The sequence below is a fragment of the Spea bombifrons genome, chromosome 9 (genome assembly GCF_027358695.1).
Source record: "Spea bombifrons isolate aSpeBom1 chromosome 9, aSpeBom1.2.pri, whole genome shotgun sequence".
In the NCBI taxonomy this organism is placed as follows: Eukaryota; Metazoa; Chordata; class Amphibia; order Anura; family Pelobatidae; genus Spea; species Spea bombifrons.
The window spans coordinates 27,939,483-27,960,831 of record NC_071095.1 but is presented as its reverse complement, the minus strand read 5'-3'; the positions used below and the strand labels follow the sequence as shown (position 1 = coordinate 27,960,831).

The window sequence follows — 21,349 nt, the reverse complement described above, 5'->3', positions numbered from 1 at the left end:
AGCAGGTGGCACCTAAACTTTTAGAAAACGTATAGAAAATATTTCGAACAGACCAGCTATTCTATCAAACTGCATGTTTACAGACCCGCTGCAAAATCCACCAAAATCCAAAAGCTAGAAGTTTATATCACAAATTACCAGAAACACTGCTATTCAAAATGACATCATATAACAGGATTTTAATATTCCTTTCTCTAATTGGGGCAATTCTCCAAGAAATTCAATAACAAAATTTAATCATCTTACTGTTAATTAACTAAATTCTTAAGGATTTTTTTAACTTTGATTTTATTTACATTGTTATATTTAAGATGTTTTTAGAAGCCAAAACGTTTTATGATTTTTGTTTCTTCTTCAATTAATTTTACTCAATCGTGGTAATTTCCGACGTAAATTTCTAGCTTCATTATACAAATACTGAAATGAATTGTGAAAATGGCAGGCTTTTAAAATGAGATAAGACCACGTACAAAAGCAACCCCAAAACTAACATTTTCAGATACAAATTAGTACAGTGTTAAAAAAAAACAACAAAAAAAACAACAAAGTGATGAAAGCATTTACGCGGCACTCCTTCAGGACAGGATAAGGTTTTGCAGCCCTTCTTAATGTTCTCCTACTGCAATTAAAATCATGCAATCAAAAAAATAAAAAAATCTTATAGTTTTAGGAAATGGTAACGTCCTCAATGATTTTTTTTTATTTATTATAGGGCTCTTTAGAAAGGAATTACTAATTCTGCGATTTATACAGAATAGCAAATGTGTGATATTTTATCTATTATTTCAAATAATAAAAAAAAAATATTTAAAAATAAAGTTCTTTTTTTTAACCAAGTAAAGCTGATGTGGTTGTGCATAACTGCACATTTTTTTTTGTCTAAATGAATATATATTTTTAATAAAGTCACAATAATCTTAATAGCATAATTATTTTACGTTTTATTTTATTTGTATCTGACTGAATTTAATTTTGAAAAAAAAAAAAATAGATATTTTGTTACAGATTTCTAAATTAAAACTATAATTAGTTTAAAAATGGTCATTTTTTTTTGTTGCTCTGAAAATATTTATATATAATTGTAGATTTAGAATTCTAGTACATCTCAGGGTAGAGGATCTACTTTATTTTTTTGTTGCTTAATGATTATAATTCATTTTCTTTCGTTTTATTATATTCATTGTTGATAAGGACATAATAACCAATGTTTTCTTTAAAAGATTTTTTTTTTTTTGCATTGATTGTCTTGACCTTACTGCCATCATTGGAGTGTTCAGTGAAAAAAAGATTTTTTAATGCATAGCTTTTAGTATAGATTTAAAGATATATTTGTATTTATTTTGCTGTGTGGAACAAGATGTGCAATTTTAAATCTAGCACTTATTTTTCCACAAAAAAAGTAAAGTAAATTTTACCATTTATTTAATTCAGGGTGTTTGAGAGGGTTTTTATCTTTTAACAAATGGTGTACGCTCGTTGACTCCATTTTTGCTATTATAAAGTTTTTTTTGTAATTTTTATTGATTAGGATATCCTTCTTCTATATACATTGTAGGTGTTTTCTGTGATTTTTAGGGGGGAATAGGTGGAGTTTATTTTTATTTTTAAGCCACGAAATGAAACCATGTGAAATCAAAATTGTTAATGCACAAAACTTGAATTTTTTTTAAGATTTGTCCAAACTTCTTCTTAGTAAGTGCGGTGGAATATTCAATAGGCACATGCATTTAGTTTATAAAACGCAAAAACAGAACTTTCATAATTATTAATAATTATGATTTTACCTAGCCGAATTTGATGCTTTACTGCATGATTTTGGTTTCATTTCTTTCTTTTTTCTTAATGTTGGAATGTTGGCATACAATCCCTGTTTCCTAAAGTATTTATTATTGCGAAATGATTTATATATACTTATGGGAGCGGCCGATTGCATTTCGAAACACGGTATAACTATTTTGCTAGAAATATGTAATTTAAGAAAATAGCAGTTTACGAAGTGCTCCTCCAATGTCTGGCATGACTTATTACAGCAGATATTTAAACACGTAGATAAATAATCTCGATCATTTTTGCACCAAACATACAGTGGAAATCACTTTGGAAGAAGTCGTCACATATTCAAAATGTTACTACAAAAATATTGCACATTCACCGGATATATTTTTTTTTCTTAATTCCCAAAATTATTTCCAGAAAGAAAAAAATAATTCAGTTTGGAAGTTAGAATAATTTATCCAGTGACTTTAACCACTGTGCTTTATTCCTCTGTGTTCATGATGGCTCCTTTCACACAAGTTCTTTTTCTGAAAAAAAAAAAGGATATTAAATGTTATTTAAAAATAAAAGGATTAATTTATTTATTTTTAACATGATTCTAATGCTTGTGAGTAGACCATAGGAAAATTTCTATTTTTTCATATTTTTTTTGTATGTAATATTGAATAATCTGTAAATACATTTTGAGAAATATCAGTTTAGGGGGAAAAAATGTAATTACTGGAGAGTGGAATATTTTTTTCTGGAGCATTTAAATGGAGGGTTTGTATAATTGGTCTTTGTCGGCGGATCTCCTACTTCTCCAGTGTTTCCATAAAGCCCCAAGTTCAGGAGGTTTTATCCCATATCTCAAACTTTAAAAATTTTAAGTTTAAAAATGTTTGTGACACCTTTTAGTGGGCCGTCGGAATCTCAGAGTAACACCTGAAGAAGGGACCTCTAAGGACTCTACACCTTACTCCATAGGCTACCTGCCTTGGAACCAATACAGCCGTACCCAGTTTTGGAGTTCAGCTTTAGTGACTTACAGTCCAAATAGCTACAAAACCCTAGAGTTGCTCCATTGTCTGTCACGTCCACACTTGGATCTCATCTGTTCTTGGACGGCCCCGGCCTGTGAACACAAAGCCTCATTTTACTGCATAGACAAGGAAATGACACCGTTGAATGTACTTAAAGTTAGGCTGTACTTTCTGGGTTAAATCATTGTTTTTTACATTTCTTTCATTTCTTTTTTTTATTCAGGCATGAAATATATATACATTTCTCCGTGATTTCCTGAACATCTATTTTGGAGAGAAGAATATCCCCAGAAGCTCGAGGCTTTAAGCAGCATAAAGGTGGGTTTGCAGTAAATCAGTTATTCATTGTAGACAATGTTTTAGTTGAAGTACCGTATACTGACTGCTTTATACAAGTACCCTTGTACCTGCCAAGACTGCTCCGTAAATCCTTATTTTGGTAAAACTGTAAATATACATCAAGGTGGGAAAAACTACACATTTTTGATTGTAATTTTTTGTAGACATACTTTAACCCCTTAATGACAAAGCCCATACATGTACGGGCTCCAAATGCTTTGTTTTCAATGGGTTTAGGGAACGCCCATTGTCCTTAAGGGGTTAAATACTCTTGTTTTAAGACATCACATCTTGCTTTGTCCTGGCTTTATCTTATATTCAAGATATCTTTATGACTATCCAATACATGTTTCAATTCCCTAACTGTTTTTACCGCTTCTCCTGGAAGGCTGTTCCACTTTCTCATTGAAGAAGTATTTTCTAACACCACATTTTAAGCCTATAATTTTAGTCTATGTCCTCCGGCCCTGATGTTTCTCCACCCTTGAAATATTCTTTCCCCTGTACTTTGTCTATCCTGCCCCCCCTCTCTTATCTTTCCTCTATGGTATATTTATTTATATACTGAGCTCCTGCAGTCGTTATTTATGTTTTAATCCTGTAAGCATTACAGCACTTCAGTATATTGAATACCATGCGTCCATCGCTAGCCCCCATGTCTCCAGAACCGATGTGTGTCAAATGTACAAAGTTCATTGGCTCCCCTATCATGCTGCGATCGATCCTCCTTCGCCTTTTCTTCTGCATTAAAATAAAAAGATAGGGGATTAGTGAAATGTTTCCTTACGTTCGCCAAATTACAATCCTACAAATACAAACTTACAAGTCTTAAAATACAGATTTTTATTATTATAGAACTTTGTATCTGTATAAAACATTTTAACTTTTCCTTTATTTCTGATATATTTTTATTACATTTTATTTTCTCGATTTTTACAATTTTTCAGATTTGACCAATACCGATATGTAATGGGTGGACTGTGATTGCTGATCAAAACATCTGGGGAGAAAAAACCCTGGAAGAAGCAGGACTCGGTGAACACAACTGAAGGTTCTGCACAGTCAGCTGTGAGTACTGCCCAAAATACTTTCCCCCCAGCCTTGGCTGACATATTTGCCCACTGTGCTGATAATCATAAAGCTGTCCGCGGTGAGAGGTGTAACCCACCCAAGGTGCCTCATATCAGTTTATAACGTTAGGTTGATGAGTAACTCCTGGAGTGCCCTTCTCTGCCTACTTAGAGTCATAAAGCTCTATCTACCACCAGTGGGGGGGTACCCAGGACAGTGGCCCTTGGGACCTCCCCTGCCATGCGGAGGGGGCTCCTGTTCCTTGCCTTGTGCTACTCCTTTGTCCAGAGCGCCATGATATAATGTCATACCACAATACTCCACTTCAGAAGATCATGCATCGTAGAGACCTCCTGTGGCAGCCAAAGACCCCGTGGCGTAGATTGGCCTGTACTAAGGGGAAAACCCCCCCAACACCAACTGAACTGTGACCCAGCAATGATCTGGTAAAAGAACACATGGGCTGATGCCCTTTCCTTGGAAATGGATCTGGGCAGCTTGGTCCAAAAGGCTCCATTGACCACCGGCCGCTAGTTGACCCGTTCCCCTCATTTTTCCTGTCCGTCCCCCTCATTTTTCCTGTCCGTCCCCCTCATTTTTCCTGTCCATCCCCCTCATTTTTCCTGTCCGTCCCATGTAAACGTGTGGTATGGAACTTGACATTCAAGAAATATCTCATGTTAAATATGCATTGTACAGGGTCGCTCAGTTTTGCTTTGTGTTGAAGGTCAACGGGACACGGAGAACACACACTATTCATACACTTAAACGTACAGCACTCAGAAAAGATTTACAATCTGTCCTTTGAACTGCTATAAACAGACTGTTGAATAAAAATGTTATTCTGGGTGGCTGTTCCACGTTTCTACCACTGCCAGTATATATCTTGATTTTATAGTTTGAAGTCAGTTGCATGCGGAATTTATGACTTTTTGTGAATACAATGATCATGGTTTTTCCAAAGGGGCCCTTGGCCCACAGGCACCCGTTTTCCTGTAGCTATTAACTCTGTTAAAAATAACACATTTATTGCATAATATTGCAATTATTAGACATTTTCCACAATATTGTTTGAACTATTTATAAGTAATTGGGTTATGTATGTTCTATAAATTTTGCGTGAAAATATCTTGGAACATTCTAAATTATCTGACCCTCAGACTCTTTAAACATTAACCCTTTGTGGCCTGAAGGTGGTTAATCATTAAGGGCGGGTGTAGTTTAACCCTTCCATAGTTTGCTTGGCGAGGAACATATGCTGCGTACAGGAAAGGTTAACTGCGGGCAGAGGGGGCAGAAAAAAAAGAAAAAGAGTTTAAGGATCAGAATATTAATCAGATGATTCCAGAAACAGGGAAGTGTTAAAATGTCTCTTTTTCTTTAATATAACTTTATCTTATTTCTGAGACCTGGATACAGGGGAGCCCGTACAACAACCTGTGCCCCTCCTGTTGCTCTTAACACAAACTCTCATAATGCTCAGCCAATCTACATTCCGAGAAGGTTTCTTTTTCTCAGTAATCCTGGCACCGCCATGATGTACTCGCTGGTGCGGTTTGGAAAGTGGCCATTGAATTGTTTACAGTCTGCTCTTATTCATGAGAGAAACCTGAAATTCCAGTTGTGGCCACCAGGGGTCGTGTCATAGTCTCTGCACACTGCATGGTGGCCCCAGGTACATTGTAGAGTTTGGGAAAGGGACCAGCTGAGCTTGTATGGGGCTCACCCGGTCTGTAAATATGCTCCACGTATTTCATGGGCTCTTTTATTCCACCTCCTGTTTGTCCCCCTTAATGTTTAGTTGTAAACGTGTTACATTCAGGAGAGTAGGTGGAACAGCACCTTTAAAGGGCAAACAAGGGCACCCAGGGCCAACAGATGTTTCCGTGGTCATGCCTTGACTCGCACTTAATATTGGGTTATGATGTCACCCCAGGTGGAAATGCAAAACGTTTACCCCTAAATTCAGGCTACGTATCTGGGCAACCAGTCAAAGTGGCATATACACCGTGATCGGGACTGTCTCGGTGACAATCAGGACTGCTGGCCACAATGCAGGTTTAATGTAACAGCATAAAATACCGCATTATACCGCGGTGTAGCACACAGGTGGCCTGTGCTTAAAGTGTAATGTAATTATTTGTCTTCATGGGGGTGCTTATTAAAAGCCTCATTAAAGCCCTGAGAGGGTTAATCGCCGGTGCGCTTTGGAGAGCCAAGGAGGCAGCGAAAGTGAATGTGATGAGAAGGGGGCAGGCGGCAGCGCGTCGGGAATGCGGAAGACACAGACCTTCCCTTCAGTCCCAGCACAACCTCACAAGTGTCCCTGCACTTACCCTCCTCCACGGAAAAAACACACATCTCCCATTTATTTTGCTTAAGGAATTTTTAGAAATAATTATTCATGGTCCTGGGTAAATATTTGCAGTGCAAACTGCATCGGAATATTTATAATTCCTACGCGTTCCAAGCAAAAAGAGCTCTGAGAAATGCCTTTAGGTTTCATACTGGATGGGAAAGCAAAGGGGCACCAAGTCACATAAAAAGTCTGGGTAGCCGTAGCCCTAAATAAGTGGGTATAGGCTGATCTTAAAGAAAAAAGATATAAATATAATATATACATATATATATATATTCTCAAAACTTCTGAACAATTCCCCCTAAAATATGGATACATCTCACTTGTAAAGATGCAGGAGGTCTGCTTGAGAAGACTCCACCGATCTAACATCTGTTTGGACAGTAAGTGGCATTGGGGGTTAGTGGAGACCATAGACCATGTCCGTCAAAACATACGGTCATTGAGACAGAGGTTCTCCAAAACATAAGCAATCCCGAGCAAACTATTAAATCCAAAGCAACAAACAAATTGCCCAGATTGCTGAAAAACCGCAGAAGTTCCTGATCCTTCCAGACTCCTTGGCCACTAGTGGTGTCACTTACCGGTTGTGGCTTTTCCACCACGCAGCAGCCCAACTTGTGCCAGAAATCGCTCATATTGTCAGAGACTTCCAGTTTGGTTCGTTGCCTGAAGTCCCCTGTGTCTTCACAGCCTCTGAGAACCCTGTAAATCACGCTGACCACCTTGGTCACTTTCACTCCATGAGGTAGACAATAGTTTGCTTTCCTGGTCAATGATTTTTTTCAAGGTTTCTCAGCTCCTGAAGATGTTCCTGCAACAAAAAATAGATATTTTCTAAAACTAAATACATTAAATTATATACAATATTGGTCACAATCATTTGATTTTTTTAAATTATGGTACAAAAATTGCCCTTTTTGCCTCGTATTTATTGAAAACGGGGCTCCATAATCCAGAGTTCCTGCGCTTAGCAGTCTTGTTTCTCTATTGTTTCTAGATAGCCAAGGTTCCCACAAAGGATCGGAAGTCAAGGAATTGATCTTAGGAAAAATAAGAGACAATAAGTAAAGGAACTGCCCTAGAAGCAGCAGACATCACAGTCACCCAACGCTTCTGCCTGCCAGGCTTCAAGGAAATCGGGGAGGAAAAAGAAACCGTGAGTCCTCCTCCCTCCAGACAAATCCACACTACCGTTAAACCTGGCATGTGTCCCCAAGGTGCTATTTTTAGATTAAATCTTAAAAGAAGGACCTGTGGGTTCAATATAGTGAGTTCAGGAACTCAGCACACCCTTAGCAGCTCAAACCCTAGTGAGGTCCTATCTATTGAGCTTCTGGGGGCAGCTGAGGTGGCCCCACCGAAGTGGGCAGCGATTCCACAAATGCTATTATTATGATTAGAAAATTGGATTTTAAGCACAGAAGAGTGTTTGGAATGGATTTATAGAGAGACCTGGAAACTGAATGTTGTTTATTTACTGACCTCTGTGTGAAAGCTCTAAAGCAGCAAATCTCACATCACACCGTTAGCAGGCAGCTGTGATAAACATCAACATTTTGATTTCGGGGGGCAATTTCCAATACATTTTGGTATTATTAATAAAGCCATAAATGAAGAGACTTGGAATGATGTCAGTAAATTTGAAATGTACATTTATCTAAACATTGCATTATTTTACCTGCGGTGGGGGAGGGGGGGGCAGAGGGCATCTAGCAATTTCAGCTGCATGGCTGGTAATACCCTTGTTATCACAGGGTGATATTGCCTGGGGGGGTATTAACACTGTTATATCACATCTTGGCTATAATGCCATTGCCTGCCTCTTGTTGCCTTTTGTTTCCGGGACATTCCACTCATAATTTGGCTCTGCTGACGGTTTAAGGGTAGCTGTGGGGCAGCCGCACGCTGTGCCCGGACCGACACATGCCGCGCATGTTATATTATTATTATCATCTCTGCTAATATGCACTAGCGCAGCGGTTAAAGGAGCCGTAACAACGTAAACATCACGCCTGGGAGAAGTTCAAATATATACGTCAAATCATGAGACCAGTGCATGTGGGGCGGCACTCCATTGTAGGGAAAGCGGGTAACCTGTGATGTAGAGAGACCGTGCGGAATTCTCAGCCGGGTTCTGATTGGCTTCTCGAAGTTCGGATGCAGGCCTTCATGTTCTTCTCTCACGGCTGCCCTCATCCCCTGCCCTTCTCCTTCTGCCATCACAGCTTGTATCATAAAATACTGAAAAACTGCCGACAACGCCTGCTTTTTGGTTGTGAAACGCGGAATTATTTTGGAGATGTATTTTTTAAAGGTTGGGAGCTGTGATCAGGAATAATACGTTGGGGGAAAGGAGCAGACAAGACGGGCCAAAGGGTTCTTATCTGCCTTCAAATTCTACATTTTATGCTATCAGAGGCAGCCTGTGGCAGAGGCAGCATTATCTAATTATTATCCTTTATTTCTCCCCTCCCATCAGCAACTTAACAACAGGCTAGAGATATAGCTCATTGGGGAGGAATAATCTTGCAGATTGTTACGTTACTGATTGTTGTGGATTAGACCGGGAAGTTAAGGCGGCTACTCCTCGGATTAGACATAAACTGTTTGTTTAATACATATATATTGCTTATTTTAATCTGTAAAACCACATCATGGGTTTATTTAGTGTATAGAACTGTAAGCTGCTTCCTCTCTTGCTCCTGCCCTTATCACATATACATGATATAAAGCACATAAATCAATCCGAAAGCATCCTTTTCGGTACAAGATCTTTTGCCGATTTAAGAACAAAGCCCTATTTTATCTGCCCGTATTTCAGCTGATCCTCCCGCCGGGTCCGCTTCACATGCAGACGCTCGCTGGGAATAACCCGATACGTACAATTGTGTCTTTTGTGCATTCATGTTAGCCGATTACGAGCTGCTGTCTCCCGAACTGTCCGTTACTGTTCGGGCGACAATGGCGTCGTTTACGAGCGCGGCCGAGAGGACTTCTTCAAAGTCACACGGAAGACGGAGACAAGCTGTAGCTTTATCTCTTTATAGAGTCATATGATGGTAAAGGAAAGTGCATTAACCAGAAATAAAGGAACCTACGGGAAATTCATGAGCCCTTTTTGGGGATATATAGGACTTGATGACTCCGCCACCTCTGCTGGGGAAATATTCCATGTATTACACCGTACGTTTTCTGGCCACAGCTTAGATCCGATTACAGGATGGGAAAATTGTCGGACTTCTATGATCCCAGATCCCTTTAATAAAGAGGCTGGGTTTATACTGAAATAAATCTCTGCTACTGATGTCGAAAGACCGCAGGCCAAAACAGGTGTTTGGGATCTTAAACATATTTTCCGACCAGACTAAGAAAGCATAGGTTTTGTTGTGTTATATAATACTTGTAAAGGTATTCAGGAGCTCCTGTGATCCGCAATGGAATGCAACCCCCCCTGACATATATGTTTCGTACAAAGCAGGAAAACGCACGACTAGCCCGTCCCCGCATATGCAGACAGATGGCCGGCGTATCAGTGCGATGTCCTGTCTGGCACGGCTTTTATCTGGATATTGCGCAGTATGTGCTGAATTCTTTATTGAATGTAAGAGTTTATCTCCTGAGCTGCCTTGTCTCTTCCAAACGAGGCATATTATACGCCAATTACACTCTTTTTTGCCAAAAACTACTTCCTTTTGCCTCACCCCTTGTAACCGAGTGACAGCAACTGCCGTTGAAATTACGTAATTTCCATCTTTCATAACCACACAAGTGTTTTCATTTTCCTGCCTTCTGCTCGTAACACGTATGTGCCGGGTTATTGGCGCGTGTCCCCATTTTGTACAGCTTGATGCTGGATCTTGGTTGGACGCTAAAGGCAAGAAGAATGAATGGGGACGTTTCCAACCTCAAGGTTAAGATGAGTGGAGGAGCTCTGAGTGCTCGTTCATAATCCTCTGTGCACCTTCTAACAACGTTGCTTTGGACTCCTTGAGGACATGGACGGTGGCAATCATTGTCCATGAATCTTGGCCCTCAGTGAAGAGATCCCATGAAAAATGATGATGATGACGACATGTAACAATATCACTGCTTCCATATAACACCAGAACTTATTCCGAGGAAATATTTATTTATGTTGAGCTTTTACAGAACCTAAATATGGAGGTAAAAGATGTTTTTTTTTAGTCTACTTTTGACTACAAACATGCTGGCGTCACGTGACCCGTCTTGCGGGTTTAGCACAGAATTTTCCCCGTCACTTTGTCCTGTAGCATTTCTAAATATTTGTAACCTCGATTTTCAGAGCTGGTGGAGGAATCGAGAGAAGGGGAAGAGGATTCTTTGTGTGTTTGTATGCCTTTTGGTAAAACGTATCTAAAGGTCACTGGCGATAATCAGCGTATCACCCGGAACCGCCAGCTTCCAGGTCAGGGTTATCTCCGCCAAGGTATGTGTTTTGAAGGACACAGATTAGAGTAAGTTAACCGTGATGAAAACCCCAAGTGTTCTACATGGAAGATATGTTCTTAAAGGCACGCTGTGGTATTTTAAGAATGCTTAGATAGATATCTGCGTGATAATCCATGCAACGGATTAGAAATCATTTTCTCCTTTCTGTCACTCAATGCTTCAGTACAGTCTCAACCCGGACCTGTAATATAACATTAACGGAGGAGAGGACGCCGGGGGAGAAGTGTCCCTTTAAGAAATGTTACATTTCTCCCTTAATTTGAAATTCTTTTTGGTTTTGGAATCCTGCATGTTAACAGTTGGAAGCGTGTTTTACGGACCTGCAGGCCCATATGTGACCCGTGAGTGTTTCTAACTGACAGAAAGGAGCGATTTAACCATAAGAGGCCAAAAAAAGGCGAGTAACAACAAGGGACTTCCCTTTATAAACACAAAGTTGTCTGGGAAAGAACAAAAGACCCACAATGGCAAACCGATCTAAATATATCTAGGTCGTACTTTCCAGAACGAGAGGCCAGCACGGGATCATGAGCCGGCAATCATGGTTAGTGGGCATTGCATTTGATGAAGGGACCTCTGAGGTCCTGAAAGCTTATGTGACTTTACATATATAAACGCTGCTCTTCAAAAAGTGATCACAAACTTCTTTGTACGTATTTTAATGCAACGCTGTACGGCTTTAGGGTTTTATGGGATAAAAGTGCCTTTTAAAAATGCAACATTAGGGGTTTTTTTCAAATTCAACATTTGCAAGCAAATGAAGAAGGAGCTGTGTTACTGTAACCATCATTCCCACGCACTGGAGACTGAGAAGGTGTTAGATGACAAGGAGGAAGGAGCTTCTCTGGCATGTGGTTGTTCATAGAGGCTTCATAGGAACCCCCCCACTCAATCTTTAGAGGAAGAAGACGCACTTAGTTCAAGGATGTCGTGTCATGAGGCTGAGAGCAGCCTTAGTAATCAAACCGACGGAGCCCACGTGTGGCGTGTGATAGAACCGAGACTACATGTGACTGACGGCGAATAACCAGCTGACAGCTTGGTCATATCATGAAATCTCCCACCACCTTGATCACTCCACAAAATGTTGGTCCTCCTGCTTTAGTCAATAAAGCCCAAAATTTTTTACCTCCCAACATTTCAATCATTTTATTTTAGTGGTGCGGCAGGGGCTTTACCCAGACTTTTTATGTGGCGTTGTGTCCTATTGCTGCCTTTTTCTTAAGCCAATTCCTACAGTTTCTATCCACATTATCAGGGCTTTTAGGGCTGTAGAACCCTGCAATACCCTCATAACCAGCAAACATTCCGACTCCTAGAAAAGAGGGGCAACAGGGGGGTTTGAGGACCAAAGAGAGACTGGGCCGACTAAATAGGGACCCTTGGGACGCATAGATGAGCTGTGCATTAGGCAGATAGCTGTTTAAACAGAGGTATCTGTTAATCCAACCACTTCCGCTGTTACTTTGTGTCACAACATCCTATTATCCCTAAGAGGTCCATGTGCTTCCACTGGCCTCATGACTCAGCCTTTTGTGTGCATTTCATGGTATCTAAGAGCTCACAGCCTTGTCTGGTATATGCAGATTATGGTAAGGGTGGGACACCATTGTATTATAGAAAATGCAAACTGTGTGATACAGATGGATCGTAAGCTTACAGGCCCAGTCTGAGTCCTGCCCTTGGGCATTTTTGTTTTAGCGACGGACTAGCTTGGCCTGGACTTCAGTTACCTTGGAAGAAAAGTCACCAGCAGGTTTTTAGGGATGGGCATCTCCATCAGGTCAATGACGTTGGAAGGCTTCACTCTCTCTGTCTTCACACTATTCCTATGGTATCCTTGTGTGTGTGTCTCACTTAACATAACCCATCCCACACACGACGTAAAAGTCCAGTACGGGCCGACCCCAAACTTTTGCTTTTCCTTCAAGTCTGTGTCTTTAAGAAGCTGCTCCACACACCTTGTCTGTAAATAAGGTTTAAGACGCTGGCCTGGGCCTGTCTCGGAAGCACATTATGAGCCAACACCTTAAGGACGTGGAGATCTGAAAAGCACCTCGCTGACATCATCCCGTGCAATGCTCATCTCTGTCATGTCTCCTGCCTGAGCTTGCTCTGCTTCGCTAACCCCGATACATGTATCAACAGACTCCTGCTGTGTACCCAGATGACAGCTCATACTCGGCTCAGCATTTTTCCCAAGGCCAGAAAACGCACATCCACCTTGTTTTAACCCTTTTAAGTCCCAGAGGAGATTTACCACCCATTGGTCTGAGGCAAACAAGAACCTTCTCAAGAATGTCAAGCAAATGCACCTGAGCAGCTCCGTCATTCGTTCTTCCCTTTGAACGCTTAACCACATTTAACCAACACAAACTTTTGACATGCACTTGAGGCTTCTATGACACCAACCAATCAGTGCCTGGTTTTGTGTCACATGACACTTCAGCATTCCCTGAACAATTATGTACGAGGCAAAATTTTACATGATTTAAAAAAATATTTGTGGAAAAGGGATTGGATTTTCAACAGTACTGAGAACGGTATTTCTGACGCAGCAATGAATTTGTAAAGTTAACGAAGAACGTTTTCTTTTGACTTGGATGCATTGACTTTGCAGGTTTTAGATTGAGTGGGTGTGGGGGAGTCTGCCTGAACAGGACGGATCCTTCTCAGAAATTATTAAAATTCCACAACTTGTGGAGTAATGGATGGCGGCTTACTCTCTCCTCCCTACGGACATCAAACACTCGGCAATATATTTGCATCTAAGCACAGATTTAAAGGGCATTTGGGGTTTTTTTATTACATTTTTTGCCTTTGATCAATATTGACATCCGTATTGAGGAAAAAACCCGTAACCTTTCTGAAGTTTTTCCTTTTGTTTGGTGGGACAAAATCTTGTCGCACAAAAAACAATAAGGTTTTCAATGAAAAGAAGCCTAGGTCTATTAAGAAAATGGCCCATATATTGTATGTGAAGCTTCATCAGTCATGTCAAACCTCTCAGAAGAACCAAAGCCCGGAGGTTGGGCCTTAGTGTCTATATAATTAGCCAAGAAGGCTTAGGGTCTGTATCTGGGATTCTGGCTTCTAAAGTGGAACTCGGGGTAGCCAGCGGGAGATGCACAGGACAGAAAGCCCAGCGTTCTTTATCTGCGCACTGTTTGGGAATGACGGTTACAGACATTGTGAAATTAAACTGTTAGTTTGTAACACAAGTACAGATAATTATGGGTACAGCCACTGTTCTGGTAACAACCTATCAGTTCCTGCTTTTTTATCACATGACACTAAAGTGTTCCCAGAGAAAAGAAAATGATGAATGAGTCAACATTTTCCATGATTAAATAATTATTTCTGGGAAGGGTTTGGTCATTTAACAGTACTAGACATCTAATGCTGCATTTAGTTATAGAAGTGTAAACATGGAAAGGCACATTATATAATAATCATAAAAGGCAGGTATGTGAAACAGAAAGTTAAAATGTTTTATGGAAAAAGGAACTTATCATCTCATCGGGGATAGGGGATCCTAGGATTTGTAGTTCATCAACATGTTGGACTTCTGCTTGTTGGCTATAATGCAATAATAATTTTAGGATATCCCATTAACCCAATGCATTTGGGTCAAGAGTGCCTTGTAAAGGGTTAACGCCGTATCCAGCTGAAATCTTTACCTCGGACGTAAAGTCTTAGAACTTTCATCTCCTTTTTAATTATGACTATTTAATTTAGTTTCTTCCCACAATGCAAAAGGAAAACAATTCAAGGATGAGCTCACAGAGTGGAGAGTAAACAGAGGAAGGGTAGAATTCATTGGAACTTGTGCGTCTGGGGACCTATTCACTGGCTGGTCGGATGTGGGGGTTAACCTGGCAAACATAGTACTGTTAACGTGTTTCGTGCCGAAGGAGTCCAGTCCGGGGGACGTCGTCATAACTAGAATTATTAGGAAACCAACAGAACTCAGAATGTTACATACTATACTATATACCCTGTATGTGTATACCGTATATGTGTGTGTGCGTGAATGTAATCTCCACCCTTCCCATTACCCGGCTGTAGCTCCCGCGATAACGATGACTTTTTATTGGATGCGGAGGCACCTGTGAAATTTCTATTATTTCCCCACACTATTCATGTACCTTTTATTCAATATTTTTAATACTAAAGTATATTTTATTAGTTTTTAAAGCCCGTTTCTATCCCACCTGCCTTTAAGCAAGTAATGGTTAAGAAACATGTTGCTTATGGGTGGGTGGATAGAAATCTTTCCCCTTTCAGGTCAAAAAGTAAATTATTTTTTAAATGAAACCATTTTTTGCCATTAAAGGTATTTCCCACTGTCAATGGCGTTAAAAATTGATATAGCGCCGTACAAATCGGGTTTTGTGAATACTACCCTTAACATTATTTTTAATGATAATGAATGAGATAATATAAATATATATATGTTTCTTTAATTTTGTTTATTTCTGACGGATACGTTTGGTTTTTATCCCAGCTGATTCGTTGAGTCCATCCTGCTGCTTTGCCCCAACTTGTTGGAATTATAAAGAAAATAAAGCATTAGATATTGAGTAATTTCAGGCTAAGGTGCAGTTCTGGGTACCGCGAGGAAGGCCGAGGTGACCCTGTACGCAGACGATGGGGAAATAAGTCAGCATAAAGGAGAAGTGGCCGCGAGTTCATTGTTTGAACTGAGTCACCCACGTTCCTCCCACGGTAAATAAGAGAGCGCAGCACAGACAGCTCCAAACTGCTGCTAAACCACTACCTGCGTGAGGATTATTATTAATATAGCGCCGTCATATTACGCAGCGTGGTACAATGGGTAAACAAGACAACAAGTAATATATAACATAACAAACCGACCTACAGAAACAACAGGTAAGGAGGACCCCGCGCACAGGAGCTTACAATCTAGAGGGAATGATGTCACGGGAAGGACTTATGACCACTATCTGCTCCTTGGACACAGATGTAGTTGAGAGGGTTGTTATTTTTCACTGTATTGCAGGATTTGGCTGCTTGGGATCCGGGCTTACAGTCCTGGGAAGGCTGAAAGTTCAGCGCTGCGCATGCTAAGAAGCTTTAAACATGTGCGTGCATGTTATGGACTGCATGTCCGCAAACACACACCTTGCAGGGGTTTTGGCTTCAAAAGGGATTTACTGGGCTTTTTTTTTTTAGGAGGCTGTATTTACTAGTGAAACATGTCTTGAATTGCCCACCCATGAGATATCCAAACAGTACATTTTGGAATGAGTGTTATAAACAGTCAAAGTGAAACAAAAACCGTTTGGGGTTGTAGATACAAGGAACTAACTTCCAGAACAGATGGCAAGAGTTGTGGAAAGGTATAAGGCTTGATTTAGACTTGTCTTTTGGATTTTGGGTTTTGGAATTGATTCATGTCTTCTGTCAAAGTGTTTTGTAGTATAACTCACCCAAAAAGCCTAATCTTGATAAAATCAGAAGACATATCTATTGTGTGACCTAATGTCTTAGTCAGCAGGTCCATTTGGCCCCGTCTAGACTGCCCGTTTCGCCTGCTGTAAAGACTCCAACTGCTGGAAGGCTGTTCCACTTATCTACTTTCCTCTCAATAAAGTAAAACTCCCTTACATTACATCCAAGCCTCTGACCCTCCAGTTTTAGGCCAAGATCTCTCTCTCTCTCTCGGGATTGTCGTGTCGCGTTACCCAAGAATTATGAATCCCAGCTGCTTGTAAAGGGGATGCTGGGTGTCGTTTCTACGCGTAGAACCCCTCATTCACTTTCCTAAGAGAAAGTTTCCATGTCATCCAGCGGTTAAGAACTTTTCCCACCAGCCTCTGGGTATGTTGGCAACCTCAAGGATCCCATCCTCCTCCCGCATGGATCCTGCCCAAGCTTTGCTCACTTGTTTAACCGGCTCCCTGTTCCCCACACAAGAAATGTTTCCATTTCGGAATGAAAATGCATCGAGAAGCCTCCTTCTTCTTACCAAACCAGGGTGTGTTTTGCTGCAGAAGGGTGATGACGGGAGGGCGTTAAGTAGAATAAAGCAGAGCTTCAGCTGGGCTTCCTGCTCTTTGAACAAAACAAGTGGCTTATTTGAGAATGTATAGAGAGCTTTTTCTTTCGTATTTCGGTTTTGTTGGCAGTTCTGCTAGAACGCAGTGGATACCAGCCAGCCATGCAGAATACATTAAGAAAACATCTGCTTGGCTTTTGAGTGCACATCTAGAACAGGAAGCGGAATCCTATATATAACCTTAAACACAGTCTGTCTCTTTGTCTGACTACTGCAACAGGCTCAGTGTCTACTGTAATTTCCGTTGTTGTACTGCACTCCAGAATATGCTGGCGCTATGTGAAAGGAGGAAAATGTGCGCCATTGTGGGCTAGCAAAACCTCGTTGAGCTAAGTTGCTTGGAGCAGGAAGGTCGACAAGGGGTCAAACCCAGCTGCTGGGGTCTGCACTTCCCATAATGATGAATTATCCCGAAGGCTATGAAGCCTATAAGATATCGGTGTGTGTGTATGTTTGGCCAGCAAGGACCTGTTTGGGCACTGGCTCCACCCACTCCCCACCTTTTATGCTACCTACAGGTAGCCATGCCCACAGCGCACCTAGCTTTATTTAGAGCTTTACAACATGACACAGCCCCCCATACATAAAAGGAGGCTCTCAGGTTTACCACTACGGAACCGCATGGGCCGGCTGGGGTTATATAAGAAATGAGGAAGGAAACAATCACATCTCGGGTCTAAATGTTTTAGCGATGTTATATAGAGATACATTTGTATCATTTGTGAAGGTCTCTGACCATGTGGCTGCTTATATATGACGGCGGCACAGGGGTCAGGCACTTCCTAGAGACACGGCTTTATGGTAGCTCCACCAGTACTACATTTACCCTGCCTATAAAGTCTTTTTTTGGTTTTGGGGGCATCAAAGCGTGTGTTTTTTTTTTGTTTGAAGCTGTGTCTAGAATGTAATCCAGTCCTAGGGCCACCATTAACCTTGACATGCCCCCAGGGGCTTTAGCACCCTTGACATGCAATTATGTGCAGAACAAAAAATGTTCGCAGCAGCCAATCCTCTTGTATATTGAGGGCTGTCCACCAAGATGCAGACTGGGCATGGTGGCCAATATATCATAATGGAAATGACTGCGTAATGGCGGTGATCTGAAGAAAATACAGGAATGTCTTAAGTCTGGAAGTGCCAGGGGGAGAGTTCAAAATTACTTCAAAACTGGAAACCTTGCAGCTACAAAGTCATGGTATGAGCGTGATGGTACAACGTATCCTTAAACTTGTCCTGAACGATACATTTTTTCAACTAATTTATTCTGGAGAAGGACCTGCAGCGTTTTACATGTAGCAAAAAAAAAAGGCTGCTCAACACCACCCTCCTCACTCTTACAATCCCTTGGTGAGGAGCGTCAATCCGAAACCCCCCCGGGACGCGTGCCCGGGACCCACGGTGGTTCTCCAAAGAGCACAAGAGCAGCGCAAAGAAAAATACAGGTCCCTCACTCCGAATGTAGATAATATCAATTATTATTTATTATTAAGCAAAGAATCCAGACGGACTAGCTTACATAAACTGACATGGTTTATATGATGTGTTATACAGCCACATACATACTGCCTTTACCTTTTACTGAACAATCCTGCCCGACTCTTAAATGCCTTCTGTAGAACACTCCTAGTATTCTATTAGCTTCCTGCGGTTCTATTAGGCTGGCATCCAGCTAGCCGAGGATATCGCTTCCCACCGGACTTTGCACTTTAAAGACTTTACTTTTTGTGACAATGTTTGTTTGTATATATTGGTACCGTACAGCAGATTATTGAACATACATGCATACATGCTCTATTGTGACATGCAGGGATTTCCTCGCCCCTCGCGGTATATCACAGAGGTGCACATGGTGGCTTAGAGCTTATTTTAATACAAGACACTGGGCTCTTGGGGCAGGGCCACACAAAACTTCCTGTGGGCCACATCAGGTCCACTGATTGGACAGATTTGCTCCAGACCTGTGATTCCGGTGGTTGCCAACCTTTAAATGTACTGCTTGCGACAGGATACCTGCAAATAAGACCGGCAGGGATGGTAGCCACATGTGATCCAGATGGTGGCCACCGTGGCTTTACTTAAGATGCACCTTTCGATATGATACGTTTACAGGCAGGGCCCTCACCAGCTGCTGTATTTGTCATTTGCGATACTCTTCAGATACAGTAATGATATTCAGCGCCATGTGTATTATATAACGCACAATGATTAGATTGCAAGCTGTTTGTCACAGTGTTACAGGATTCTCTTGTTACATTTTTATCTTGGTGGATGCATCCCAAGATCTGTAACCTGACTCATAATGTTTGTTAAACAACATACATTATGCCATAGTACCTAATCACTACCGTGCTAAATGTTTATATATATAATTAGCGTTACTGTTTATTTATTAAGCACAAGCCCTGGCCCACGGAGCTCACAATCTACGGATTTCTGTATTGCTGCAGAAAAGTTCAGTTCCTTGTACATTTTAGATGAAGAGGCTGACATACCAGCCTTTTTCCAAGAAGTAAAATCAGGTTTCATGGGATTATAGATCTACTGGCTGGCTTCATAGAAATATATTTTATTTAACCCATAAACCGATCGCTATAGAGAACTGGCTCATCCTCTGTATTCTGCGCCTTATAGTGTTCAAGCCTTCTCAAGTTAAATCCTTTCAGTTCCAAAGGGGGGGAGCAACACATTGCAGAGCACAGAAGGGGTTAAAACACAAATCTCCGAACTATATTAATCTATCAGCAAAGTAAAGAAATGTGTGCCAGAAAAAGACGATTATTAAGTTGCCAACCGATCTCCATTTAGGGGAAAATCAGACCAACATTCTACTTTTCAAGGGGCTGAAAATTTTCCCTCCCTTCATATATTACGATTTTCATCAAAAGGAAACAATTGAGAATGTGAAAGTATTCGAAAGGTTTTCTTACCTTGGGTAGACTCAGGTCTGGGGAGAATTCAGAGTTTTCAGGGTTTTTTGTGATTCTTTCCGTGCGCCGGAGCTGAGTTGAGAGTTGCTGTGAAAGTTGAAATCCCCCAGCGAGGTGTGGCTCCACTAAGGATAAGGAAATGACTTGTTTCAACAGCGTTCTGAAAAAAAAAAAAAAAAAAAAAGACAAGAAGCCTCCAATCCATACAGTGCCCCCAGTGGACAACATGGGTATTACACGTTTGGCCACAGTCATCTACAATTTTTTTTTTTCAGTTTATTAAAAATATTTTGCCCAGAAAGAACAATATTTAGAATTCTTCTGTTTTTACATGCAATCTGGAGTCTTTCATAGTCGGTTCCGACTGAACGAACCGTTACATATTTTTACTTAAAAAAAAAAAAGGGATTAGTAAATCTTAAACGCTTATGTCACTCCATCTTACTCTGTGAGTAGTCCACTAAAAGGTATCACAGAATTATTTGGACTATCTTCTCCAACAGCCAATAAAGAAATATCCATTTTGCTGATTCAATTCTGTGTTTCGGCATTTATCATACAAGAAAGTCATATATACAAAGGAGACCCCCCCAATTTTTTATGATTATTATTATTACTACTACTGTTATTATAATTATTATTATTGTGAAAATTTGCTTTAACCTACAAAGAAAAATGGGGCTGCTCTGGTTTCCATATGCAACCGGTAAATATTTTTTTTCTCATTTACACAAAGCAAAGATGACGTAAATGTAACGCTTTGTGTCGCAATTCATCAGCTTTCCATACTATTTTCAACAACCCAAATGTAGAAATCCCAACTGCAAAACCATGGGAAAAAACCCTGCCGTGTTCAGCTACTTATAAGGTCAGCGGGACTTGGCAGGAGAACTTCAGACTTCTTGGTTAATAGCAAAGCAAGGAAGTAACTTCCCATGTTACCTGTCGTGTTAGGAGGTCAGATCTATTCTCCTTAGGATAACTCCCTATCAGAATTGTATTACGGATTTCATGAACTCACTTGAGTTTTTAAGATGTTGAATTGAAAGCAAATGAAAATAAATCCTGCTTGGAAGCATTGTTGACAATTTTCTTTTTTTTACTGTTTTTGTTCTTAATAATTCTACTGTAAAAAAACCGTAAACCAGATATTGGGAGAACGTGCCTCTTAAATAAAGATGTCTTCTATTGAGATCCTAAGACACAGATCACACCATGAAATCGAGAAGAAGTACGAGTATGCGGCTGATGGCGTGGAATTCTGTGGCATATCCGCCCTACTTTGAAGACAGATCTGCCT

The 21,349-nt window shown here is 40.6% G+C and overlaps 1 protein-coding gene across 1 annotated transcript; it reads right to left on the bottom strand.

The window, feature by feature from the left end:
- Positions 1-1,485: 1,485 nt before the first annotated feature.
- CDC42SE1 (CDC42 small effector 1) lies at positions 1,486-20,201 on the bottom strand. The gene is made up of 5 exons (XM_053474764.1): positions 20,050-20,201; positions 7,152-7,381; positions 3,771-3,878; positions 2,805-2,890; positions 1,486-2,303 (listed from the first exon to the last, which is right to left on the bottom strand). The coding sequence occupies exons 2-4, from the start codon at positions 7,203-7,205 to the stop codon at positions 2,816-2,818; spliced, it is 237 nt and encodes a 78-aa protein (XP_053330739.1). The 5' UTR covers positions 7,206-7,381; positions 20,050-20,201; the 3' UTR covers positions 1,486-2,303; positions 2,805-2,815.
- Between the last annotated feature and the right edge of the window lie 1,148 nt (positions 20,202-21,349).

Coding starts and splice junctions, on each gene's coding strand:
- CDC42SE1 (XM_053474764.1), bottom strand. CDS start 7,205: ATGAGCGATTTCTGGCACAAGTTGGGCTGCTGCGTGGTGGAAAAGCCA. Junction 3,879..7,151: donor TGGTGGAAAAGCCACAACCG/GTAAGTGACACC, acceptor ATTTTAATGCAG/AAGAAAAGGCGAAGGAGGAT. Junction 2,891..3,770: donor GGGCTAGCGATGGACGCATG/GTATTCAATATA, acceptor TTGTGTTCACAG/GCCGGGGCCGTCCAAGAACA.